This window comes from Cephus cinctus, unplaced genomic scaffold, assembly GCF_000341935.2.
Source record: "Cephus cinctus unplaced genomic scaffold, Ccin1 Ccin1_scaffold0980, whole genome shotgun sequence".
Lineage (NCBI taxonomy): Eukaryota > Metazoa > Arthropoda > Insecta > Hymenoptera > Cephidae > Cephus > Cephus cinctus.
Window position 1 is genome coordinate 152,176 of NW_014333533.1, and position 26,040 is coordinate 178,215.

General features: G+C 40.3%; 2 protein-coding genes and 2 long non-coding RNA genes across 10 annotated transcripts in view; 2 read left to right on the forward strand and 2 right to left on the reverse strand.

Moving 5' to 3' along the window:
• The first annotated feature begins 108 nt into the window (after positions 1–108).
• Positions 109–3,145, forward strand: LOC107271473. Of its 2 annotated transcripts, none has more exons than XM_015747518.2 (6): positions 109–435; positions 698–824; positions 922–1,019; positions 1,421–1,643; positions 1,730–2,336; positions 2,411–3,145. In XM_015747518.2, the coding sequence occupies exons 1-6, from the start codon at positions 397–399 to the stop codon at positions 2,685–2,687; spliced, it is 1,371 nt and encodes a 456-aa protein (XP_015603004.1). In that variant the 5' UTR covers positions 109–396; the 3' UTR covers positions 2,688–3,145. The 2 variants fall into 2 exon arrangements, with proteins under 2 accessions (XP_015603004.1, XP_015603005.1); XM_015747519.2 differs by having other exon boundaries at positions 2,419–2,756.
• LOC107271471 overlaps positions 2,752–26,040 on the reverse strand; it is a 31,129-nt gene continuing 7,840 nt past the window's right edge. For 2 of the 6 annotated variants that reach the window (XM_015747514.2, XM_025088711.1), the window contains 29 exons: positions 24,735–24,823; positions 24,597–24,660; positions 24,428–24,537; positions 24,054–24,338; positions 23,207–23,993; positions 22,850–23,137; positions 22,621–22,778; positions 22,172–22,549; positions 21,735–22,078; positions 21,198–21,666; positions 20,913–21,115; positions 20,541–20,812; positions 19,824–20,454; positions 18,986–19,755; positions 18,365–18,469; positions 17,662–18,134; positions 17,301–17,573; positions 17,015–17,226; positions 16,750–16,945; positions 15,676–16,672; positions 15,339–15,581; positions 6,459–6,874; positions 5,573–5,876; positions 5,087–5,482; positions 4,827–5,011; positions 4,591–4,723; positions 4,298–4,502; positions 4,099–4,235; positions 2,752–4,023 (listed from right to left, as the gene is read on the reverse strand). In XM_015747514.2, the coding sequence (XP_015603000.1) occupies positions 3,793–4,023; positions 4,099–4,235; positions 4,298–4,502; positions 4,591–4,723; positions 4,827–5,011; positions 5,087–5,482; positions 5,573–5,876; positions 6,459–6,874; positions 15,339–15,581; positions 15,676–16,672; positions 16,750–16,945; positions 17,015–17,226; positions 17,301–17,573; positions 17,662–18,134; positions 18,365–18,469; positions 18,986–19,755; positions 19,824–20,454; positions 20,541–20,812; positions 20,913–21,115; positions 21,198–21,666; positions 21,735–22,078; positions 22,172–22,549; positions 22,621–22,778; positions 22,850–23,137; positions 23,207–23,993; positions 24,054–24,338; positions 24,428–24,537; positions 24,597–24,660; positions 24,735–24,823 (9,354 nt within the window). In that variant the 3' untranslated portion in view covers positions 2,752–3,792. Of the gene's footprint in view, positions 4,024–4,098; positions 4,236–4,297; positions 4,503–4,590; positions 4,724–4,826; positions 5,012–5,086; positions 5,483–5,572; positions 5,877–6,458; positions 6,875–8,844; positions 9,314–15,338; positions 15,582–15,675; positions 16,673–16,749; positions 16,946–17,014; positions 17,227–17,300; positions 17,574–17,661; positions 18,135–18,364; positions 18,470–18,985; positions 19,756–19,823; positions 20,455–20,540; positions 20,813–20,912; positions 21,116–21,197; positions 21,667–21,734; positions 22,079–22,171; positions 22,550–22,620; positions 22,779–22,849; positions 23,138–23,206; positions 23,994–24,053; positions 24,339–24,427; positions 24,538–24,596; positions 24,661–24,734; positions 24,824–24,934; positions 25,277–26,040 lie in introns of those variants that run through there. The other 4 variants (XM_015747516.2, XM_025088712.1, XM_025088713.1 and 1 more) reach the window with 3 other exon arrangements.
• Positions 5,371–10,060, forward strand: LOC107271480. Its single transcript, XR_003060892.1, has 5 exons — positions 5,371–5,509; positions 5,584–5,878; positions 5,960–6,141; positions 9,210–9,410; positions 9,532–10,060. It is a non-coding gene; the product is annotated as an uncharacterized LOC107271480 (long non-coding RNA).
• Positions 9,497–11,626, reverse strand: LOC112494909. Its single transcript, XR_003060891.1, has 2 exons — positions 10,895–11,626; positions 9,497–10,252 (listed from the first exon to the last, which is right to left on the reverse strand). It is a non-coding gene; the product is annotated as an uncharacterized LOC112494909 (long non-coding RNA).

Consider the following 26,040-nt stretch of genomic DNA (forward strand, 5'->3'; position numbering starts at 1 on the left):
GCAACCTACGCCATTGCTTCGTGTGATAATAGTATTGTTCGCAGGCGTACACACGCCTTGTTACCGCGACATAGCCTGCAACCTAAACTCACCTTGCGTATCTCTTCAGTTGCCGTTCAGCAATGCAATTCGAATGTCCAGTCGCTTGACTCTCCGCCATACTAGAATTCATTTGGTGTCTTTAACTTCCTGCGATAGTGAGACATTGCCATTAGTGATAAACATACACCGAAAGAAAGTAAAAACTGCTTTTCATACCAAAAGAGCTAATTCAAGTGAGAATTAGAAATTTTCATTAAAAAAAAAGAAATAAAAAAATGACAAATAATAATCACTCCGTCAAATAATTCAACCACTGCTACGATCCATTAAAAATAAATTTTCGATTAATCAAAAATGTGGAATCGCAAAGTGTACGTGAGAATTATCGAGGTGGTATGTATACGTGTTAAAAAAGATATAGTCACCAATTTTTTGAATTTCAAAAATTTTCTCACTTCAAAACAATGTTGCATCGTCGAATTATATTAGTGCTGTTAATCAGTTTCTTTTTTTTTCCAAAAACATTTCTCATGTAAATTTGAGCAACAGCGTTGCTAAAAAAAATTTGTAAATGCCTTGCATCATCCTTGTCATTCAGTATAAAATCAGATAATTTTAATTATGTTAATTAAAAGAGAAAAATAACTTGTTTCAGCTTCTCTGCATCGCCTGCGTCGTCGCTCTTCGCGTTACGGATGATGAGAGCAGACGAGTTTTCCATTACCTAAGGAATCGGAGCCGCGAATGGTCGTTGCTTAACAACGTAACGTGGGGCACCATAGGTAATATCATACTCTCTTATTTACTTGTGTATTATTTCATTGCCCAAGACAATGCCATATTAAATCTCTGTCTCTTGTTGCGACTATTGTTCATCAGGTGCTGCACTTGCAACCGCAACCTGCGGAGGATACGTGATAGTCAGCGCAGGTCTGCTTGTAGGCGCGGCGAGCGATGAGTTGCGTGGTAGGAAAACGGTGAGTGTTGGATTTGTTGTATAATTGTATAAAAGTAATTCGGAGCAACTCTCATGCTTGTAATAATGATCATGCTTTGAGAAATAAGTTAGCGGCAGAACGTGGGAAACTCAGGGAGACAACAAGTTGTCCGAGAAATCGGCATTGACCGGCAAGGTTAATGGTGTCCATATAGTATATATATATATATCTAGTTTGATATATATAATATGCATATACGCACCTTAGTACGCAATAAGTAAACACGTAACAGGTCAATTAGCCACGTGATCCGTATGCAAGTATAACAATAATTGAGTCATCAGGGTGACTCGATTATCTTGGATGATCGTGTCTCTGCATCCTTCAGATTTCTTCTGCTGACCTTCGTGTGTTTATATATGGTGATTATTTTTCTTAAGGAATTCTTACTCCTCGGACTGGGCGTTGTCTTGTTTGGTATCGTTGGTTCCCTGTCATTGGCGTCGATTGACAGCGTCCCTGAGGATCTGGTTGACAATGCTGCTGTACTTGGAGCACTTTGCCTCCTGACGGCTCTTGTATTCATTGTTGATTTGCTGATGAAACCAATCGGCGGGAAGAAGAAGCACGACGCTACTCAGACACTTACTGATAAGGATTTAGGTATTTGTGTGTCAGGTTGTTATGGTGGAAATTTGGTAGTTTAGGGTCGTTTTGGATTTTCATATTTTGGGAAATTTTATTGACAGCCAAGTCGGGTACTACTGCTCTGATGATGATGGAGAAGGATGCTGGGACTCAGGCCAAGAGTGGGAAGACTGGTAGGGATTTGGAAAATGGGACCAAGCTGATCAATGGGACTGTCAATGGGGCCTTTGACAGATCGAATGATCTTCCTGAAAATCAGAGTAAACATACTGAACGGGAACCGGAAAGAGAAGTTGAGAATTCTGCTGGTAGAAATTCTCAGACAGGAACGACTGATATATTTGAGGAAGAAAGAAATCGAAAATTTGAAAACGTCGAAAGGCAGCTGCGTGAATATTCGCAAAACTTTGAGAATTCAAGACCTTTCCGTGACTCTCAGAGATATCGTGATCATGATAAATCATCTAGATCTATAATAAGCAGGAATGATTATCGTGAGAATGATAGGTATCGTCCAGCAGAAGGTCCTCCAGGATATTACAAAGTTCAGGATGTGTATCAACGACCTGAAGACGAGGTAGATACTCCACGGTTCCCAACGAACTTGGATAAACGCGGTGAACCGATCTTTGCAAAGATCATTAATCCCGGTGTGAAAATCATGAAGGTCGATCGTGACTATACCGATGATCGTTTTGAGGATTACAGGTAAAGGATTTCCGTATCCTGTATCATAAAAACAGGATGTAAAGTACTGCTCACACATCCTCCTATAATCGCAGGTATTCAGATTCCAGTCAGTACGACAACGTGCCGACCCGAATACGTCGTGAGTCTCCAGGAATTTTGAAAAAGGATCGTGACGCCAATTTTGGAACAGCAGCAGGAAACTTGAAGACGAACCGAATTCAAAAGAAATTAGCGGACGAATTGGAAATGCTCGAGGATGCTTTTGGTGCTCTGCAAACATCCACAGGAACTCAGACAGTTCCGTCATCCCCTACGGATCCTGGATACGTTCGTCATACAGCAAGCAACTGGCCTCATGACAATAAATAAGGAAAAGGAAAGCGAATTTTTGATACAATGAAACTGTCAATCAGGAGTGAAAGAAATTGTGAACTTTCATTTGAATTTTCTTTTTATTTCATATGTATTACAGCAGACCGGCATGACGGACTTTATCTTTGTTTACAGTTAGAAATTAGTAGGCTTATCTGTAAATGGGAATTTGGGTGAACTTACCAAAATTTCGAGTAAACTATTTTAATTGTTACGGTGAGAAAATTCGCGATTCTCTGTTTTGGTATGTAAAGATTTAATGTTAACGTGACGTCATTCACGTGACGTACATACGCGTACGTCATGCACTCTCATATGAAGTATCATCATGATAATTAATCGTGTTAGTTTTGTAAATCTTTATAACAGTATAGTTATATTTGTTTCTCGTGGAATAAAAATTCCAATCTGTAAATCTTTCTTACAATTTATAAATAAAACAATTGTCAAATATTCATAACTTGAAGGATTACTGGCTGAAACTGTTCTATTGAGTACAGTTAGTTCGACTTTAGGCCAATACTAATTATACTGGATACACGTTGGCCATCTTTTCTTTATTTCTCTTTTTAATTTATCTTATAAACTCGATTCCGATGACTCCTCGGGTATCTACGTACATTCTCGATTTTTCAAAAATATATTCGTTGTGCGACGTAAAATGGAAGACGCAAGGATAACAAGGAAGACAAGGGACTGTTCAGCATTGCGCAGAATGCGAATAGAGACGCGCCTTAATTCTAAAATCCTATACGAAGCTAACCTATTCCTGAATATCGAATGCCGAGGAATTCAGGTGTTATTTTTCTTTCTTTCCTTTACGTCAAAGCGTAATACGTGTCTTCTAGACGTAAATAACTATCCGTTCCTAGACGTATTTACAGAGACCGAAAACAAAATTTATCTCGCTAACTTGAGCATTATTATTATTATTATCTAGGACATATCTATACTTTTTTTATCGCAACCTTTCTCCGTGCCATTTAAACAATCCTCACAATAAATAATACAAAACAAATACGATGGGCGATTCTTGATTAACTGGCCCTCGATTTTTCTGTTCGGATTCAGTTTTTTCTTTATATTTTTTTTTCATACGCTTTTATCTCGGACCAAAACCGATACCGGCGCCTTGACCGTTCGTTGCTCTTTGCTCCATCGTAATGTATTGTCTTATCAGTCGTGAAATCTCGTGGGCCTGTTCCGTCTGCAGCCTTGTGATTCGTTGTTGCATCAAATTGCCACATTTCATGTCCAAGTACAAAGTTCCTTCTTCTGATTTGACCTTACGGGTCGATATTACCTCAGAATACGGATAATGGTAAAGTGTTTCCTGAGGAAGTCATAGAGTCGTTAGATAAGATGCATACAATAATTTTAAAAATAAAAAATGTTTAATAGGACTCACGTGAGTGACCAGATCAATGAAATGGACGCCATGTCTGTTCAGTGCTAAAATATGATCACCACCTTTCTCCTTTCCTTCGGGCACTCTTTTCACGGCAAAGAAACTCGATCCGAATAACGGCCATTTTGACAAGATTTCTAAAAATGATATTCAAGTAAATTCATACCCTCTCGTTCAATTCAATTTTATTTTGACTTACCCAGCACTTGTGCCTTACAACTTGCAGGTGCAGTATGCTGCACATTGTTCCAGGCTTGCTGCACCATGTTGGCCCATTGCTGAGGTCGAGGGTCACGTAGACTCAATGCAGGTTTCGGAAGCAGATACTTTATCTCCTTGGTCGATGGCTCATGCGTCATATCCGCTGCTCTGTGCAATAGGGCAGCGATCTGAGCCATGTCGTACTGGAAATAAAAAGAAGAAATTTATTATCAACCGGATTGAATCAGGTGAATTCGTTTCTCGCAATGCGTATACGGTAAATGCACTTACGATAATTTCCTCTGGCAAATGTTCACCAGGTAGCACCAACAGGAGACCTTCAAGATAATCCGGAGCTATTTGATTGAAGACGACCTCAATGTACAAGGCCGCATCCAATCGAAGCGGATAATACCAAACGGATCTGAAAAGGAATGCAAGAAGAAAAACATAAGTGAGATTTCTCTAGCGCCAGACGAATCTTTCTCGAACTTTCCACCGGTCGTGAAAGCAGCGTCAACACGCACCTGCAGAAGATCAGGTAAAACACCTGATGATTCTTATGCAGCTCCGTCGTCACGTCCAGGACATACTCGTCCCTGGCAAGAGGCATAGTGAATGCATCGCCATCAACAATGCAGTACAATGAAAATTCATCCATCTCGTGTGGATTCCTTACTGATATAATATTGCACATTTCCTCGATAACGTCCTGTGGGATGAAAAGGTATGAAATAAAAATAATAAATAAAGATAATCTACAAGTACTAATAAGATTTTCTCTTACCTGAACAACAGTTGTACATTTGGTATTAATAACACGTTCCGTACCACCAGGCAATCTGTAAATTTGCCTCTTGGCATTTCTACCAGCGCTAATCGCCATGATTTCCTCGACACTGGGTACGTTCTTCCTGCCACCGTATTTCACGGTTTTACGTAAATTTTGCAAGCAGACCGTGGCCGTGCCGTGATAAGCACGTCTCTTATCGTATGCTGCTGTTTCCAGATATTTTGTCAGGTAAGGCCTGAGTCCTTCGCTGCAGGTGAAATAGGCAGCGACGATGCTGAAGAGTCGCCAGCCTCTTTGACAGCTGTCAGGATTTGGACTCTTGTTGTTCGTCGTTTGCTTCATCAGTTGACAGTAGACCTCGTCCCGCAGTGGTTCATATTTGTGACAGTGCTGATTGGATGAAAGGGAATGAAAATGGTAATTAAAAAATAATTCATAAGTACTCCGACGCTTGTAATTAAGGTATTTAATTATAATTACCATCAATATAGTATAGACACACTTGACCTCACTCATATCCGGTGGCAGTGCCTGATCTCCCATGTACCTCATCAGGCAGAGGAAGCACTCGACAGCCAACGTGCTCAAGTCATTCTCAAGTCTCAGCAAACTGTGCTCGATGGGAACAGCTGAGTACTTTACAAGATCAACTTGTTCCTTCCAAGTCCACTCGGCTCCATCCTGCTGACCTTTGCCCTTTTTGTTCTTCTTCTTGCTCTTCAAGGACTCTATCACTTTCAAGGAACCACTTATAGAACCGTCCGCCGTCTTCAGCATCTCGAATCTGTAAAATTTATTTTTCAATTCAAAATTCACTAAAAGACCTACCTTTGGCGATTACTACGACATTTTTTTTTTTACTTTTAGGTAAACCCAGTATCTATCAGCTTCGGATCAAAACGTTCAACGTGTCAGACTTCACTCAGAGAAATGAAGAAGACAAGAACAACGAAAGCTCCTTGATTCTATACTCCATCTGGGAATTTTCTATGGCTGCCGTGTGTTATGCTTTCTCAACACGACTTGTGTGCTGCAGCCTCTTGCGCAAGGTGCTAATTACGATATTCCACGTTAATTTCATTGTAATTGGAATACACCGATCTAACCGGAAAGAGAGATCAAATCTCGAAATTCCATTGGTAGATATCGTTTTACAAAACGAAGAGCACGTCCGAATACGCGAATTTTTATCGTGAAAGTCGAAATTTCAATTTGTCCCCAATAAATTATACATATCTGTATCCGTACCCAGTTCGTATATCAATTAGATTTCTAATACGATTTTAATCATCAGTCCAAATATCTCTATCATATACTCTTACGCACTATAGTCCAAGTATACATGTTTTGCACAGAGTATACATACTTTTCGGTACTTTGCCGGAAATTGAGCATGGCGTATTGTAAAAGAGAGTGTTTCCCGTCATTAACAACTGGACCACTCTCATAAATGCTCTCTTCCTGTATCCTAGCAGTATCCTCTTGCTGCCTCCATTCTTGGTTTGGGCTCTGGCTCTGATTATGGTTGCTGATATTATGGTGCTGATTCTGATGACTTTTCTGATGGTTCAGGTTATTCATATGATTGGTAGCTGTTATGTGATTTGGAATGCGGATGGCTGCTGAATGATTGTCATGATTGCTTATAGCAACGTGATTCGAGTGATTGTGCGACGGCGGGTGCGATGACGTATTGTGATTGGCTTGTGATTGGATCGATTTTGTGATCTGGGAAATATGGTTGTCATGGTGGATCGACTTATGCGGTGGCTTCTGCTCGGTCTGAAAGTAAAAATGAAAAACAATTTAATTAAGAGCTACTTTTTTTTCTTTTTCTTTATTTAATTATACATATTTTCGCTACGGCTGTCTTAACTAACAATTTATGTTATGAAACAGCAAGAAAGTCATTGTTCAATTTTACAAGGAAAACAATATGCACTATTTTTATATGCTATGTATATATGACTTTCGTTCTGGATGTATTATACAATTTAATGAAACTACCTGTATCACGTGTTCTACTACCTAGTATATAGTGTATAAGTTGTTTGTGTGAATATGGTGTATATAGATATATACCACTCTCTGTCATGCAAGAAAACAAGTTCTTCCGTGCACTCGAATACCTGTTCCGTTCTCCACGCTGGCTACTACGTTGTGCTATGCGAGTTCATACGTAAACTGCATGTTTACGTGGAATGCATCTAGCATGCAGTCGTTATAAAAATGCAACCAGAAATGAGCAGTGGATATATACATAGGATAGGTGCATTATGGGAATTTGATAAAAATGCAGGAAGAGAATTTCTAATGAAATATTTTGTACGGAATTTTTGTACGGTGGAGCGTTGGAATATGGGAAGGAATGGTGCGTGAACGTGAGTTAGTGTAAAAGGAATATGGAGATGACGACCCTGACCTAGATAATTAAATGCACCGAGATGCATCTTGGGATGCTGGTGCAGTTAGTAGTAAGAGGTCTTGGACTTTTATTCTTAGGATGCTGGATATTACGATTGGGTTGTTAATATTGGGATGACCTGTTTTGGAATTGATATTATTTTTTTGAAAGATAAAATTTTTTTTGCTGCTTGACAGTAATTTTCTAGAGAGTAGGACGTGAAAGGAGAACTCGGGATTTCTTGTGTCCGTTTGGATGCTTAGTGTTGCTTATGTATGATGATATATTTTATGAGGTTTCTAATATTATTGGTTATGTCGTTTTTGGTTTGTGGTTGATGGGTGCTATCTTTTTTTTTTTTGAAATTTTATATGCTGGAATTTACTTTTTTTGTATCGATCTGGTAGCCTTTTACTTTCTCGTCCAGCTTCTTTAGGGTTTCTTGGATCGTCGTTAAGGTTTTATCGCTGCTCTTATCTTCCATCTGCATCTGATTTTGAGTTCTGAGCTCCTCGAATCTCTTCAAAATCTCTCGCACGCTCAATTTACTACCGTCTGGATTTTCCTCAGTGATCGTTTCCATTTTTGAATGTTTTCGGTCGCCGTTTCCTCGCGATGACAGCTGGTCGCTGTTATAGAAATCCTGAATGAGTCCCTCGAGTCTCAGTTCTTCGATCGTTGGTTGTCGCTGGCAGTAGGGCAATTGAAATTTTTTGGATTCCAAACTTGACTCGTTTTTTGAGTTTGGCAAATTTTTCGAATTTTCAAAATAACTATTATCCTCCTTACGTAGCTGGTCGATCGTGGGTTGCTTGGAGTTTCGTTCGATCGAAGGTTTTCGTAATTGACCTTGTGACCCTTGAGACATCGGATTCAAAAATGTTTTTTGATCCAATTTCGATACGTCGATTCTAGGTATATTTTCATAGTCGTAACGCTGCTGCAATGAATCCCTCTGTTGCGTAGATTCCTTGATCTTTGGAAGGTTAACAATTTTTGGCATTTTTTCAAAATCCTTTTTATCCCTCGAAGGACCTTCCGTCGATTTTTTATTTTTGCTCTCTTTACTTGAAAAAAATTTTCCAAATCTACCTTGCGAATTATTCTCACCCGACGTTATCATGCTCTCGTACTTGGGTCTGGGTACTTTTTCAAAATTCGTTACTTTTTCCAAAAATGCACCAGAGTCATCGGTATGCCCATATTCGTCGCTACTCGAGTCGGACTCCGACGATTTAACCAGAAGACTATCAGGCGAATTAGTCTTTCTGTCCTCGTCCGAAACACTCTTAAAGTCTCGTTCAAACTTCATACCAAAGTTGGCGAAACTTTTTCTCTGACGCGCCATTTTCGAATCATAATTTTCATAATGCTTCCTATAATCATTATCCATACCGATAACGTCCCCCACCTGTCTCTTGTTATCATTCAAACATTTTTTATCACCCAAAACCTCGTTCCTCTCCTTATTTTCAAATTTCCTTAAAAGTTCGGATCTCTTCAGCAATCGCTGACCATGCGCCTTATCGTTATCGTTCCTGCGAAGTTCGCTCTCCGAAGATTCCGAAAAATCGGTAAACTGACTCAAAATTTCAGGCCTATGCTTCTGACGTCTCCTGAGCGTCCTGGGTAGTTCGGCCCAATTCCTGGACAATCTCCTCGAAAAGACACCCTCGGTATCCGAAACCTCACGTTCCATTTTTATATTTCCAGTTCTTCAAACTACGATCCAAAAAACAGCCACTTCACTGAAGTCCCACGCAAAAACACATCCTCCACTTCGCATCGGCACATGCACGAGTGAGCATCTCGACTGGCTGATAAAAAAGAAAAATTAAATCTGAAAAACCGGATTCCCTCGAGTGACAACTTCAAAACCGGAAATCCCCCCTGGTGACCGAAGTTCAAAACGAGGTAAGGTCGAGGACAAGGCTGTATCTCAATAATGAAAAAAAAAAAAAAAAAAAAAAAAAAAAAAAAAAAAAAAAAAAAAAAAAAAAAAAAAAAAAAAAAAAAAAAAAAAAATTGGTTTCAGGAGAAATCCCGGGAAGATCCATATAAAAATTCATAACGATCTCACTGAAGATGCAGCTGATTGTGGGAAGCTGCGTGAAAATTTTATACAAACTCAACAAAGTACCCATGCACTCGTCCCGGCACGGATGAAGTAGCTCATTTTCGCTCACAGTTCATTTTCGTTTTTACCATAATCGCCGGCACCACTACAATCATCATAATCATTGTGATGATCGTCATCGTCATCACGACCTCAGGCACACGACTCTCCTCTACGGGAGCCGTGAGAAAGAAACGAAGCGAAGGACTCTCGTGGGATAAACAGCGGAAGAACAATATGCATGTTTAATTATAATTATCGCGTCGACTAAATTCTCATCTTACGAATGGGAGAGGCCTAAAAAACTTTCCTAAGAAAATATTCTCGCAGGCTTGTGAACCTGCCTTCACTTTTCTCCGGTTCATTTTCATCTGGATCCCATATCGCTTATATACACTATACAGCTACGACTATGGATTCTGACGATCCAAAAAAAAAAAAAAAAAAATCGAAAAATGGGAACGTGCAAGGAACTAGGTACGAGCTAACTGTCCATTCTGACAAGGTCGAGAAAATCGAAATGGTGGGCTCTCTCTTTGAGAATGAGAAATTCGTTCCAAAGTGTTTTATCGGGTGGCCATTCCGCTACTTGCGATAGAATTCACAGTTGGCTAGGTTTGCCTGCTGGTGGAGTTTTGATCTACGAAGAGGAACAACGTCGCGGATCTATATTGACACTTTTAATGACAGGTGATTCGGGGTTTTTTTTTGAAAAAAAAAAAAATTGAATTTGAAGTATATATATGACCCTATTAAAAATCAAGGAGCGGCTCTATGGACCGGATCGAATTATATTGTACCGAGATACACGCGTGTCCCCTAGAGATCATGACTCATTGGTACAATGAGAATGGACCTTTTGGATGCTGTGGCGTTTTGAATGATCTATAGGATTTCGCCATTGACACTGCCGCGAACTCTCCGGTGAAACCGAACGCCTCTTACGTAATTCGAATCGCGATTCCCATCTGAGATTGGTATCAGCTGCAGACACGGTGTAATCAGGAATTGAAAGTGTTGTGACATTTTTATTGCAAGTAAATACCGCAACTGGAATCAACCAATTTCGTTCAATTGCGCATAATTAAAAATAACCAGCAATTGCTGGTACGTCATAGGGAATTGAAAAAATTATTAAATTATTTATGAAAGTCAGTATGAGACTTGAAAAAAACAAAAATCTCGTAAGATTTATGCAAAAAAATCATCCGTCCGTTACGTCATAGAGGCAGGCTCGGGTAACGCGTGAAACAAGAATCGAAGCCTTAGGCTACGTACACACCAAAGTACGCAATTCCTTTTGCGTAACAAGTATGAAATTCCTTAATCGTTAAGGTGTACCCGATTTTACGAAATTTTCATATGGTTATCACTGAGGTACCGTTATCACAAATTTTTTATCCGATTGGATTCACTGTGCACAAACGTAAACAGGCTGCACTCGATTTTTGAATAATTAAAAAAAAATTTAATTTTTATTCACGTAAAAATAGCGGATTCTATTAAGACTGTTCACGATTTATTTTATTTTATTTTTTTTTTAACGTTTCCGTCGATACGACGCGTCGCGACGCTCTATACTCGAGCGTCGATTAACTCGACGCCGCAACTGCTCGGCAGGTAAGTTGTGCCGTTGGGTAGTAGGGCCTTCGAAAGACTGATATCTGGGTCGATCCCCACCATCGGGCCATCTGAGCCATATGCAGCTAAAACCATTGGGACGCGACCGTTGCTGATGGTAGGGAAGAGGAATATATTGCTGGTTGTCGGTTGCTGTTATTGCTGAATCATTTTTCTTTTTTTATTCCCATCATCCAAAGAAGAAGCTACTGGAACAGCGTGCGGAGTTCCGTTACGAGTTTATCATACCCGAGGACGTGTTTGCATTTAGAAAATAAACCGGCAATTATTTTTTTGCAAAAATAAATAAAACAAGGGATGACTGAGACATAAGGGGTCAAAGTTGATACCCAAGTGAATTCGGGTGCAATTAATTTTTACAACGAAATCAAGAAAAATTGCCCATGAAAAATATATAATCAATTTTTATTTTTTCTCTTTAATCAAGAGAAGTTAATTAAAAATAGTATATGATTGTAATACGTCCTTTGTTATTTGATCCAACAACTAAATATATATATATATATATATATATATATATATACTAAATATATATACTATATATACTATATATATATATATACATATAACACAGAAATGCGACAGAGAACTAGAAATCGGAACCGGATGAGGGAGGGTCTGAGAATACGTTGTGCCCGGAAGTGATGGTACACTGAATATACCCCAGAACATTCTAGAACAAATACGTACGACTAGCCACCAAACGTTTCTTGGTTTAAATCCAGAAAGAATCCATCCTTTCTCTCGATCATAACAAAGTTCATCTTTAAAGAGGAAATACAGCGTCAGTTAAATAATCCATAAAAAATATATACCGTGTAACGAGCGTATAATAACTGAGGAATTCATCAAAATGGCGGCGACTGGTACCAACTGTAAATAATGGACTGGATGAATTTCATCGCTCGAATTCACGTGACGGATGCATCATGAGAAATTACGAAAACTACAATAGCTTCAGATAATGCTTCGCAATGATTTTTGCTAGAAACTTCAATCCATAGATGCAATTTGGACGCCATGATTGTTTCCTGGATTTTAATCGGTATGGTAAATCATCCATATTAAGATATACCGGTATATATAGATATAGAGTTTGGATATATTCAAGAAACGTACCTGATAGATAGAAATTCCTGGAACACTTCCATGTGTTTCTACATATATATATATATTACGCTACCGAGATTGAATTAAACGTTAGCGACTTTCGATTCCGCGGGCCATAAGAGCATGATAATTTAGTTACCCGGGAAGGACGAAATACGAGTCGTCGCTCAAGGCGAATACGTAATAGGTTGAAATTAGACTGTACATTATATTACTATATATGCTGTCAACGGCTAGCTATACTGTTACTATAGCAAATTCTATTCAATGCTGTTACCGTGTTTTGGCTTTGTTAAAAGGATTGATACGTGTATAGGGAGACATATGGGTTGGTTCTTCAATGTGTATATATGTATATATATATAGGAGAACCTTAAGGATACCCTCTAACGTATAGTCCCAGTTTAATCGCCCATTTCCTACAGGGGCAGGTGCACTGTATAATTTCTGTGTGAACGGGGCCCAATGCAGTTTGAACGGTCGGTTCTTGTGGGATAATTTAAAAAAAAATTTTTTTTGAGTAGATTGATTAATTTTTATTTTTTGACTTTCTTGGGTGAAATTAATACTTATTAGTTTGTTTTCTGTTTATGTATTAGGAGGACCGAAAAAAATTATTATTTTCGATCTTGACAGAAAAAGGTAAATAATAGATTTCTTTCCGGTCCTCCTAAAATATATATATATTTTTGTAATACAAGTAAAAGGAAAGGTGCCAGTTTGTATCGTTCTTGTTGCTGTACTACGTTCTATCAGGAATTTCAAGCGAATTCTATATCGGGTCGTCTGGAATGCCCGTAAGCAGTTTAGGTGAAAAAAGGGAAAAAACGGAGCGTAAAAAAAAGGTACAAGAACCTAACCAGAAATCCATCGAGCGTTAATTCAGCAATTGCTTTAATAGGTTTCTCGAAGTTTCTATGATCGACCGGTAATACCGGTTGACCTGTCAATATTCTCAAATCGAAATAGAAAACTGTTGCTTAAGTCAGGTAGCCAATCGGACGCGTGACATTTGTCAGGAATTTTCGTTGCTGATTTTTTTTTTCAGACGATTTAGTTTCTCTGCGCGTCGCTATTAGATTCTTGTGAATTTTACGAAAGTACGTTGCTGTTATTAATAATTGCTGATAATTATTCAGCAATATTGCTGATACGTATTTATCGATACCTTGACTTATTTTCTTTTTTATATTCATAATAATAATAGTCTCAAGAAAAAACAGCAATTCCGGTACCATGCGTACCCGGTTCAGCAATATTGCTTATATTGCTGCAAGACCCGGCCTCTTCTCCTGGGATGAGAACCGGGAGTAAATTTGGGCCAGCTGCTGTCGGTCTCCCAGCAAGATAATTATCTCGTGGAATTAGCAATTCAAACCGACTTCCGGTTCACGTGGCGGGAACAGCAAGTTGCTTGAACTCGAAGATACAAGCAAGGAAATGCAAAGTGTGTATATAAAGGAGACTGTTTTACAAGACCGGAAATCATTGGAAACTCCATAGAGCAATGTAAAGTTCACTACGTTGCTGAATAGTGCAGTTGCTTATCTACATTCCAATTGCTGACGTGACGCGCCTGATAATTCATACCGAACATCGACGAACCGTGTTCCATGACCTGGGTCGACCTTAATCATCAGCAACGCTAATCAAGCAATTACATATATGTTTTTACAATGGCACGTTGCTGGAATTTTTACAATCCGGTGAAACTTGGCCGATATATCATATATATCCTTATGTACATACTTGTACATATATACATTAAAGCCTGACTAGAAGAGAGATCGGATTTCTAGTTATCTCAAGAAGACAGATATCCAAGAGAAATAAATATAGAAAAAGATTATTGCTGCTGATTTAATGATTGGCCTTGAAATATATGCCGACACACATGCGGGAGGTTGGACGATCCATTAAGAAAAAAAAAAAAAAAATTAAATTCCACATTTGCTAACGGTTTTATACACTTGCGAATAAAATTCGAAAATTCTGTGGTTTTTCGGACCGATTAAATCGCTGATTAAATTGATCCTGTTATCCAGCAGCAATTAGTGGTTGATCCGCGCAGCGCCAATTCATAATTCCGTGACGTGTAACGTAATAAGGTGTTCGCGGTGTAAATTGGCTTTCCAGTCAGTAGTCATATGTGCTGGCCAATGCCTCCTACAGCTACAGGCAGTTTCACATGACTTTTCAGCAATCCGTTACTCGATTTTTTTTTTCATTTTAAAAATAAATTCAATATATATCCTGATTTATCATTGAATCCAACGAGTTCAATGGATCAACCAAAAGTACAATTTTGACTTTGATATTTTCAATAAAATTTAAGACAAATTTTTTTGACATATATAAAGATTGCATGGAATGTTCATTCTATTGTCCCAGGGAAATGCGAAGTTTGTTGTCGATGCGACCCACGCGTTTTAGCCTGCGTCCCTTGGAATGTCGTTTTCTCGCTGGTATAAAAATGCGCCTTAAGGCCGGCCGCACCTTTCGACCAATGACGATTCACGGGATGGTACGACAGACGTCGTGACGTATATATATATGCATCATTGCGTGTATTTTTGTATCCTCAGGCTGACTATCCGCATCCTATACCTACTGCCCTTACGCAATGGGCCCATTGTGAGGCCCTGGCACTCCTTTGACTTCGCATTTTCTTTTTCTTTGATCAAGGCAATGGCGATCCTTCCAAGGACTCTCATGGAGGAGTCCTTTGCGGGTCAATGAAAATTCACACATGGATTCATATATGACGTATCAGACGTGTGAGCATTATGCACGTTGCTATTAACAATTTTGCTTGCATCGTTAAATCGTTACACAAGCTTGGGATTGTGGATTTTTCTTGGTCCTATGAAGGTGGGTGGTGTTTGTCACGTGGGACTCATTGTTTAAATTAGAAATGTCATTTATGGTATTCGATTGGATAAATTGATAAACTAATTAATAACTGATTGACTCACCATTCTTATGTACTTGTCGATCATCTCTGCTAGTTGAGGCGCCCTGCTTGTGTGCAATGGCAGTCTTACTCCTGAAGATATTTGAAGGGTACACACACCAGCCCTGACCGAACCCACGGAGACGATGTCCTCCAGGGCTAGTGTCTCCAAGATGGACAGATCGCCACTAGGGGTGCGTTTTATTAATCGGAGACCATGATGAGACACTGCCACGTGTTGAGCCTCCGGATGCTGTGGGCCAATCTGAAAGGATCGGATTGGAAATGATTTTATTGAATTTAATTATTGATTTTTTTTTTCAGTGATTATTTGTACGAAGGGATGACTGGTTACTTACGGAAACTGGGAATATCCTGGCAAAGTAAAGCGGCCATTGCTTTGCCATGTCGACGACGTTTTTCTTTATGGTAATTTTGTGTTGGGTACTCTGAAGATTTTCCAACGTGATACCATAATTGTCCAGCATCTTTAACATGTTCTGCCTGTCCTCCTTGGTGATCCTGATACTGGAGGTCGCAAGGACGTCGTACGCCACTTGACAGAATACGAGGTGCAGGGCTAGGGGACTCGTGAGATTTTCATTTGGCGCAAAGACTTCCTTTTTTACTCTCAAGGTCCAGGTCACACGATTATAGGTGAAATGAGCTGTCGAGGTTTGAGGATATAACTTAGTGTCAACGATCTCCTGGACCTTTTCGATTTCCGGTTTCTCCTGCGGCGGAAGAACCGGTCTCAAAAATTCAGGCCATTCCTCGATCTCGATCCTCTCCATCTTGTCTGTCTGATGGGTCGAGGCCACGCTGGATCTTCGGTCAAGGTCACGGTCCATCTTCTTGTACGTTTGACGCGTCACTGCGAACGACTCTCTTGTGTTTGGTACCACACCGAAGTCTCTGGACGACGGCATCCCAAAGCTGTCTCTTGACTTTGGCGAGACGTCTCTCATCATGCCAAAGGCGTCACGCTTCACGTTACCGTTGTCGAAGACGTCCCTGGAGTATTTAGGCTCGAAGATGTCAGAGTTCAGATCCTTCCTGGAGTCAAAGTCTGAACTTCTGTCTCGGGTCGAACTTGCCAAGTCTGTACTGTCCTTCCCGTAGAAGTCTTTGAGCTTCTCCTGATGATTTCTCGATTTTTCATACTCAGCCCTGAACTCGTGGGACTCTCGTAGATGCTGCTGGGACGCAAATATGTCTCGACTTTGGCTGAACATGTCGCGCTGGTTCTTTGGGAAGTGCTCGAACATGTCCGAGTCCGGGGAGGTCCGGAAAGTTTCACGGGTTTTCGGTTCTACTGGCGCGGGAGGTGAGCGCGGCTGTGCTACTCCAGATTGGCTGAAGATAAAATTGAGATTTTTTTTATTTTGGTTAATGTTTTTGGATTTAAAAAAATTCATGACTTATTCACCTACCTGTGGTTATACATACTGCCTCCTCTAGGACTTGGTGGTTGGGGTGGTGTTATTGGGGGTGGTGGTGGTACAGGTCGTTCCATTCTTTCAATTTGACTTCTGACTACTTGAGCCTGAGTCATCATATCCGTTGTACCTTTTGAAGTGACGCTTTGTGCGTCATCAGCCGTTGAAGCGTAATCGTCCCATCTTCCGCCTGAAGAATAAATATTCTTTGTGAACTGGTCGTTAATGATAAATGATAAGGATCAAGAATTTTTTTGACCTAGTTGCTGCTCCAGCAACAGTTTCCGGTTATCTTCGAGCCTCTTAACTTTCCCGTCTTCACGTGGCAGCGCTGGCTTTTCCGTTGTCTTGGTAGACCGAACGCTGTGATTGGCCGTGACCTTTTCCAGCCTCTGACGCATCTCAGAACTGAGCTTAAGCTTTCCTATACTTCCGGGCGATGGTCTTTGCGCGCCAATTTCAAATCCTGATCTAAAAAAAAATGAAGATTCATCAATGAATAATCGTGAAAGTCTATCTTATGGACACGAATGAAAAGAGCTTACTTAGATTTCTTTTTCTTTTTGTCACCATCTTCTTTCCCGTGTCCATTTTCATGCCTAGACCCACCCGAGGCCCCAGTCCTCTCCTCATTACCCACAATATTTTCTATTTCAAATTCCTCCCACTCGACGCCACCTTCCATCGCTTGATCAGCCTCCACCTGATACTCCTGATACTGCGGTGTTATCTTTCTCTGTTGCTGTTGCTGCCTCATCTTGAACTCAATAAAACTATCTTGACTCTGAGCCTCGTTCGAGTCGCTCGGTGGCGGCCACCTGAAACAAGGGTTAAACATTTTCAAAAAATTCTTAAAAATCAATAAATCAGCAATTGCTGGCTCAGATACCAAAAACCATAACTCACCTCCATTTTCCAATCCTGACAGTCTTAGCTCTTCCATAAGGATCCAAAAATGGTCTCGACTCGGATGGATCATGAGACTCCAATGGTGGTGGCATCGGTGGTGGAGGTGGTGGAACACCCTTACCATTGCTGGAACTTGACAGATTGCTCTCGACACTACTTTTACGATTCTTCAATTCACTGAGAACATTCGTAAAGTTGCTCTGAACGTTTCCTTTGTTCCCACCAGTTCGTTTGTTTTCGGAAGTAGCCGAAGTCTTCCGGCCTTCCCCACTGATTTTCCTCGGCCCGTAGTCGTTGCTGATCTTGCGCGCAATGTCCGAATTCTTTCTAGACTGTGGACTCTGTGAGCGATGCACCTGGGCCTTAACGGTAACGGTCTCCTGGCGCTGACTGATCGGCGTCGATTGCGACGGCATTGCACGCTTTTCCGTCGACCAGAGCTCACCGTCTTCCGGTTCACGAAAAGACACCTGGGAAAGGAACGGGTTACGATCTACATCAGGGTACCAACTGACAGGTGAAAATATACATTTATCGGAACTTTTGCCGGTTGCGTGTCACCTCACGGAGTAGCAAAAAATTAAAAAAAAAACAAGCAACGCAGGGGGGCTCAGACGTCATCTGGGTTATCCTCGAGTTCGAGGAAGCCGCAGGGATGTGGAAGCTAGTGCATAGAGAGCTAGATGAAAACGATAGGTACCTTCGAGTAGCGTCCGATAGAATCATTGGGCCCCATTTGGGCCTCATTTTTTGGGGCTGGGGGGACTAGATTCATGCTGGAGGGGCCCGCGGGGTACACCATGCCCTGGAAACACACACCCATGCCGCAAAACACGGCTCAGAAACCCATAGAGACGCCATTAGGTGGCAGCCTTTGACGCCTTTATTAAGAGTTATCGCTAATGAGATGCTAGTAATTTGAGTTATCGGCGTGATCGACGAGTTAGTATTCGTTATGGTCGAGTTAAGAGAGACAGTAACGCTGTGGGATTATCGAATTTGAAAATTTGAGAATCTGAGTAATCGCTCTATCACTATGTATGTATGTTTCAAATCTTCTTATCGTTTTCATGCCTTATCTTCATCTTCTCTATCAAGGTGCTTTGAGTCGTGCATCCAAAAAAAAAGAGGGCAATGCAATATTTTACATGTGCTTGAACATAAAAAATACCATCTCCGATCCAGTAAAGGGGTTATAGAACGAAGAATTAAGAAAAAAAAGACATTTTTCTTTTTTTTTACACTCTGTACAAATTTAGTTGATTTATCCACAAGGTGTTACGCGACTTTTTTTTTTAACTGTAGCAATTTCTTTACTCACCGGTTGCTGGGCCGCATTTTGCGGACTTTGAACCAGCAACTGCTGCAGGGCCTGATTCTGGGCCAGCAACTGTTGCTGAATCTGGATATTTTGAGCCATCGCGCTCTGAAGAAATGCTCTTTGTAAATTCTGCTGATAAGCCGTCATGTCGTTGCTCTGATTCGGTGGCGAATTTGGATACTGGGGTAAACTGAGACCTTGCATGTTATAGATAGGTATTGGCATAAATCCTGGACCCATGTTTACGCCAGTTGGATTCTGCGGTGTTGCCACAGCCTGAGCTGGACTGAACATGGGCATCATCATCGGCGGTGACATCATACCCGGTGCCAGAGGATTGAAGTTGAATGCAGCATTTTGATTCGGAATATCCATATTACCCCCACCCTTTATTCGTACCGATAGTTCATCAGGGGTCAGTACTGTCTGAGTATCCAGCGACGGATCTCTGGTTACGCAATTCAAGAAATCTCCAAATGTTTCAGACTTTTGCTTCGTTGCTGAACTCTTTTCATCGCTAGTGCCCTTTATACTTGCTGCCAAACTTCTTGCGTCCGAAAGCTCATCCAGATTTCCATCCAGCACCGGCATGAACAGTTCATCCAGAAATTGGTCCACGTCCGATGCTTGACTAGGGACGCGGACGCGTCGCACATGCGAAGCTAAAGATGGCGCTTCGCTCGTATCTGACATTGCTGATGACTTTACGCCATATTCACTCTTTTCTATATATGCTCGACTTGATTGGCTACCTGGTAAAGCTCTTTTACCTTTAAAAAGAAATTTTATCATTGTCATTCTCTATTTGAAATAACGCATTGATGATTCAATGACTTACCTGGATACTGGGACTTGATGAACCTGGTCTGTGACCTTATGTAGCTATTTTTGTCATCTTCAGATCTTCCAGCTTGACTGACTGATTGGATATCGGGATATTCAAAATCGATAGTCAAGTCTTCTTCTTCGAGGATATTCGGTTCTGTTGTTCTTGTTATTCGACTGTATTTTCGTTCCTGGATCATTTCTGATCTTGTCATGTACTCCGCGTTGCTGACGGCTGAGGTCTCACCTATTCGTTCTAGACTGTGATAACGCTCGTTTAATTTTGACGACGACAAGCCTAGGTTGGTGAGCTTGCTGGGTGCTGTTGCTACTTCCGATTGAAGAAGATTGTCTAGGCTTCTACTGCGCTGCTTCTCCTTTTCGAAGTATCTATCATTAAGGGCTGATTTTCTTGACAGTCCAGTTTCAGCGGGTTCCAAAACAGCCTCGTGCGATTGTTTTCTAGCTGATGGTTTGGCAACTGGTGGTTGCGGCGGTGGAACAGCTGGACGTCTAGGTGACTGTATTTCTATCTCCACAGCCTTTTCCACGACTTTTGGTACAGATTTTCTTTCTAGGGGCTGGAAAGTCTTCAAGACAGGTGGTTCCAGTTCTTGTTCCAATTCACGAATTACTTGTGCGTGCTAAAAAATTATAATTAACGAAAACAATCAATATTCCATCAAATTGACATGTAGTGAATAAACGAAGGAAAAATTAAAACATATACCTCTCGCTTTTTGATTGGTGGAAAACTGTTTTTACGTTGTTCCAAGAACATATGCTTCGCAGCTGGAAAAGCTGGTGCCAATTCCATCTCAGAGATTAAATCCAGAATATAATCAAAACCATTAGTCTCCGTTACAATTGCATCTGGACCATCCAACTGGTTCCACAATGTAATCGTCCAACCGGAATTATCAACGCCGTGATTTTGCACAGCTAAATCAGCAAGTTCTTCACACGTAGTCCAAGAATCAACGGCGCACGTTATTGTCTCACCTGATATTAAAATTCATCACGTATCAACCACATATAAATTTTCATACGCATGTCTATAGCTGGTAGCATGACAGAATCCATCAAGACCGTAGATATTTACCATCGTAAAATCCTACAGCCAAAGCCATGTTCACACGGTTACGGTTTGCACGCCATTCCAGCACGCAAGGCGGATAATTCCTAGGGACTTGATAAATCGTTGGCTGATTGTTGTTCATCACACGGAGGACTGTTCTTTCGCCTTGAAGTAATTTTCGCTGGCAGTATGCCTTGTAGCCATCATAGGCATGATCAGAGACGTACCTGTTGAAAAAAAAAATTGAATAAAAAAAAAGTGTAACGTATATTAAAAATCGTTTGTTCATAGAGATTTCTGGAGACTCACTTTAAGAGGTACTTGAAGAGCGTGTTGCTGGGTTGAAAAGCTGACAAACAATTCGCCAGCAACAACCAACCACGTTCTTTATTAGCATCGTTATCATTTTTCCAAGTTTGATTAGCTAATTGACAGATAATTTCGTCTCTTAATTTTTCATTGACTATTCCCTTGTTTACTATGTAATCTCCTAGCGCCTGTTCCCTTTTGCCACTGAGATTGTTCTCGTTCATAAAGCGCAAGATCATTTTGAAAATCATCAGGGAGTCTGTGTAATCTTGATCACGTGCCTTCGCCAGGAATGGAGTCTTGATTGGTTCTCGTTTCATACCAAAAATATGGCTTTTGAAGTAGATATTGGTAAATTTTGAAAATTGATGCTGGTCCACATCAGAGGGTAGTGTGTAATTGTGCGGCAGTGGTACCACTGAGCCAACGACTTTAAGTAAATTTCTTTCAGTGTGGGTTGGCTGCCAATCTAAAAATAGAATATTTGTATTGATGATATGACCTGGAATTTCTTTATACAAAATAATGATAACACACCGTCTAATTTGGAATAGATAAAAGCAAGCTCTGCTGGTATTTCCAGATGATTGACACCAGCAACAGCTCTCGATGCTCTTTCCTGTTCCTCTCGCTGTTGTTTGGCCTTCGCCCTTTCTCTACTGGCCTTCTCGATCTCTGCCCTTTTCGCCATTTCTTCCTTGAGTATTTCAAACTTCTCACGGTCCCTTTTGCCTCTATACAATTTCTGGGCCATTATCACTCCCCGTTTCAGGGCCCTGAACTTCTGTCTCTCGCGATAACCTCGGTACACTGCCTGAAGTAGCACGGTACTTCGTGAGACGTTCAGGAATTGCCTTCTGGCCAAAAATCCACGAGTGTACCTAATTTTGAAAAGAGTGAAGAAAAGTTTTTCAAAATTGTAATAAATATATCAAGCGCCGTTTTTTGTATTGCTAAATAGAAATTTCTGGTACCTCTGCACTGTTATTGCTGCTCTCTCCAGAATCAAAGCACGATTGTACTCCAGAGTCCTCTCCAGGGATTCCCTCAGGAATACCCTGGTCAGACCTAACTGATATTGAGACTGTGAATCCTGAGGTGCAGCCTTGTCTAAGATCATTCTACAGAGCTCTTTGTTTGGTGCACCACGTGGTAGATTGTTTGGTACCAAGTATCGATAACGATCTACGAAGTGAGCGAAGACCAGTCGAACCGGATATCCGGTTTTACGAATTCTTATAGTCTCCAGCATCCCTGTGTAACGTAATTGCTCCAGGACGCATGGCATGTCGAATTTCATTGGTGCTTTTTCTGTGTTGGGCTTTATGCAGCGTACGAACCACGGATTGCATCTGAGATGATGAATTTTGATAATTATTTTTCGAGTAGTTTTAAAGAGGAGTTTGTTGGAGGATTTTCTTACTGAGTCATTGAATCCAACAATTGCTGGAGACTGTCGTGAAATCTTGCTGAGACCGTTGGCGTCCTTGGTTTCATGGTGACGAATCTTCCGTTTGGTTTGTTCACAGTTTTATTTGCCTCGTGAGTTGTTCTTACGTGTTGGAACATTTTACTGACCATCTATAATAAAGTAATATTTTGAAAATTTTGAAAATTAGACATTGGACAAGATTCGTTGGAAAATTTCTTACGGAAATTTTACTGCTTATCAGCAACTCCACTACGTCCGGTCTCAAAGTGTCTCGGTTTTTATCCAAAAACCCATCCACATTGTACCAAACTTGTCCAGCATAGTGTTTAATGGCAAATTCCGCAGAATTCATTCTAGGCCTAGAGTACAATTCACTTAGAGCATGATTATAATGACACTTTTCCAAAAAAGATAGATCCGATGCTTTTGGAAAATTGCTTTCGTCATCCAACAAGTGTAAAATGCCAACTGGTTTTTTCGCAATGAGATGAATAACAGGAAGATTATCCTAAATGAAAAAAAAAAAAAAATAATAATTTTCAAAAATCATCAAAAATTCAATTCATCTAATACTCACAGTATAATTAATAGTGGTCCAATCGATCTTCTCTTTAGCATATTCCTGTTGTTCCAACTTGAATATATGCTTGTTAAAATAAAAATGCAGATTCTCATTGGCATAATTAATACAAAGTTGTTCAAAGCTGTTCTCAGTAAAATTCTCAAAGCCAAATATATCAAGAATAGAAATGGCAGCCGTCTGCTTTGTTCCCTTATAAACAATATGATTGACTCTAGCAACAAGCCAAGAGAACAAGGAGCTATAAAGGGCCTTAGCAAAGGCATCTCTAGCGTCCAGTGCCTGATCGATATTTAATGGCGTGAAAACTCTTTCGTTTCTAGCCTCGGTAGTCTTAGTAGTCAGTGCCCTGATGATGCCATCAGCATTGACCTGAAGAAGATGAGCAGCCCAGCGTATTTCAGCATCCGAACCAACTTCGACGCCTTCCTGACCATGTCTGGTCTGCTTCCGGTGGAAGTAAACGTTGCCCAGATGAAGAACGCTACCAAGGATCTTGAAGATGGTGTCTTGTTCATCAGATGAGAATCCCAGGACCTGCATTGCTGACAGCAACGCCTTAAAATCCTGAGTATCGTTTTTCCCATCAATCTCGCAGCTGCCACCCTGATTCAGATAAAAATACTTGTCCGGGGTCAGCAGGCCATATTTATCTCTGAATTGCTGATCGAGTCCTGCCAGTAGCTCATAGAAGACGTGGTAGTTCCTTTCCTCCGAGGCTTGAGTGACAATTCGGCTCTTCTCCAGAAGGTACTGAGTCACACGACCTCCAACGATGACGCCACTGATAAAATTGAAGAAGGTTAAGGAATCTGAAGTTTAAAATTTTCTTTCTTATACTTACTCCCGGAAGTGAACCTCTAGGTATTTTCCAAAACGACTACTGTTGTCGTTCCTGGGTGTCTTCGCGTTGCCAAAACTTTCCAGCAACGGCGCTGCTTCTAAGATCTGCTCCGTTACCAGATTGCTGGGTGCTCTGTTTACTGCTGCTAAATATTGCATCACCAACTTGGTCGATTCCGTTTTTCCTGATCCGGATTCACCGGATATTACCACCACTTGATTAGCACTGGAATTGTTGGCTGCTGACACCTGACTGTAAGCTGAAGAACCCACAGCGAAGAGGTGGCTGTGGAATTATACAGATATTAGTTAACATTCTGTTACCCTTGAAAAAAAAAAAAAAAAAAAAAAATATTAAAATCCAAATTAACCTACGGAGGTAACGTGCCAAGGATTCTTCCTTCGTACAGCTTCACTTGGTCCAGACCATAAATATCAAACATCTTGTACGGATTGACAGCTACTAGGATACTTCCTGTGTAGGTCTGCAATATTAAACAATTTTCAATAAAAAAATCATAAATTAAAATTTCTATCCACTCACATAAATTAGCTCCTTGTCGTATCGAATCTTCAAGTTCCATAATAAAGAAGCTTCGTTCAGGTCCCTGAAACATAATCCAAAATCAATACAAATTTTCACTATAATTTTCAACTTTTACAAACAATTCACAAAACTCACGATAACTGTATCATATCCTCCACACCATTTTGTCCCAAATCCTGCCTGGGCTTGACTCCACTGAGATTAGTGAGAGTAAAAATTTGTGGCTGTAAAGAAAAAAAACGAATTTAAAAGTTTCAAAAATATAAATCCAATTAATCGACATCAAAGAATTCCAATTATTTCTCTTCTAAAAGATATACAATTTTTTTCATTACATTTTTCATTATCACCAACATACAAATATACGACAATTTTTCCACAGACTTCTTACTCGTCCTCCACTTTATTATTTCATCGCTCTTCTTCCTCCTGTCAACCGTTCCCTGTCTCCTTGAGTAAGTACTGCTGTCACTTTCCGAATCCAATATAATCGATTCGTCGAACGAGTCATCGATAGTCTCGACGTCACTCGCAGTCGACGACGATGAAAATCCTTTAAGTCCTTTCAGAACCGACAACGTACTTTTGTAATGCCATTCGACGAAATCCTGTTTCGGCGCACAGCGACATATTTTTTTATCATTAAAATCGTCAACTTCCATAAAACGAGCACCGTACGAATTTCTCGAGTAGATTGAATCGGTATTCGTTAATGACGATGACGACGATGATCTTCCTTTTCGTGTTACACGAACCAGATAGTCCGGTAGTCCGGTACTAATTTCATCATATATACTATAAACTGGCTGTGATTTCCCAATAACTGGAAGATCGAACGTGGATCGAGCGTTTGTGATTTTTCGATCTTCTTTTTCTTGATTTTGACTTCTCTTTGATTGTTCATCGATCGTTACGTCATTTCTTGTTACCGCATACGGGACATCGTACAGAGGTTCTACGTCACTGGATTTCATGATTTTCAGCTTTCAATGATATTTTTAAAAACCAGTCGCGTGACCGCTATTTATTATTATTTTTCATTCTTGATTTTACGAACACCTTGGTATTCTCAAATTATTTATTCTTGGCCTTCACTACTCGACAGACTTCTCTTGACTCTCGAGCCGATTTTATCGGACACCGGCTGATCTGAGTTTGCACTTGGGTATACAGTGGCGTGGTTATCAAGTTTTTTTTACTAGGTACCAAAAAATTTTTTAAATCCAAAAAAAAGCATGTATAATTTGAGCGCGATAACAAATTTTGTGAACATTTTTTATACCAAGATTCAAATTACTTTTTGCTCTTTTTCACTGCTTTTATCCTATCTTGCTATTTTTTATTATTCCATTTTTCAAACTCTATGCCACTGTGCAGTGTCATCTATAACGAGACACTGCACGAGTTACGACTCAATTTTTTGCTGTATACAGACGTATAC

Coding starts and splice junctions, on each gene's coding strand:
- LOC107271473 (XM_015747518.2), top strand. CDS start 397: ATGTGGAATCGCAAAGTGTACGTGAGAATTATCGAGGTG. Junction 1,020..1,420: donor AGTTGCGTGGTAGGAAAACG/GTGAGTGTTGGA, acceptor ATTTTTCTTAAG/GAATTCTTACTCCTCGGACT. Junction 1,644..1,729: donor ACTTACTGATAAGGATTTAG/GTATTTGTGTGT, acceptor TTTTATTGACAG/CCAAGTCGGGTACTACTGCT.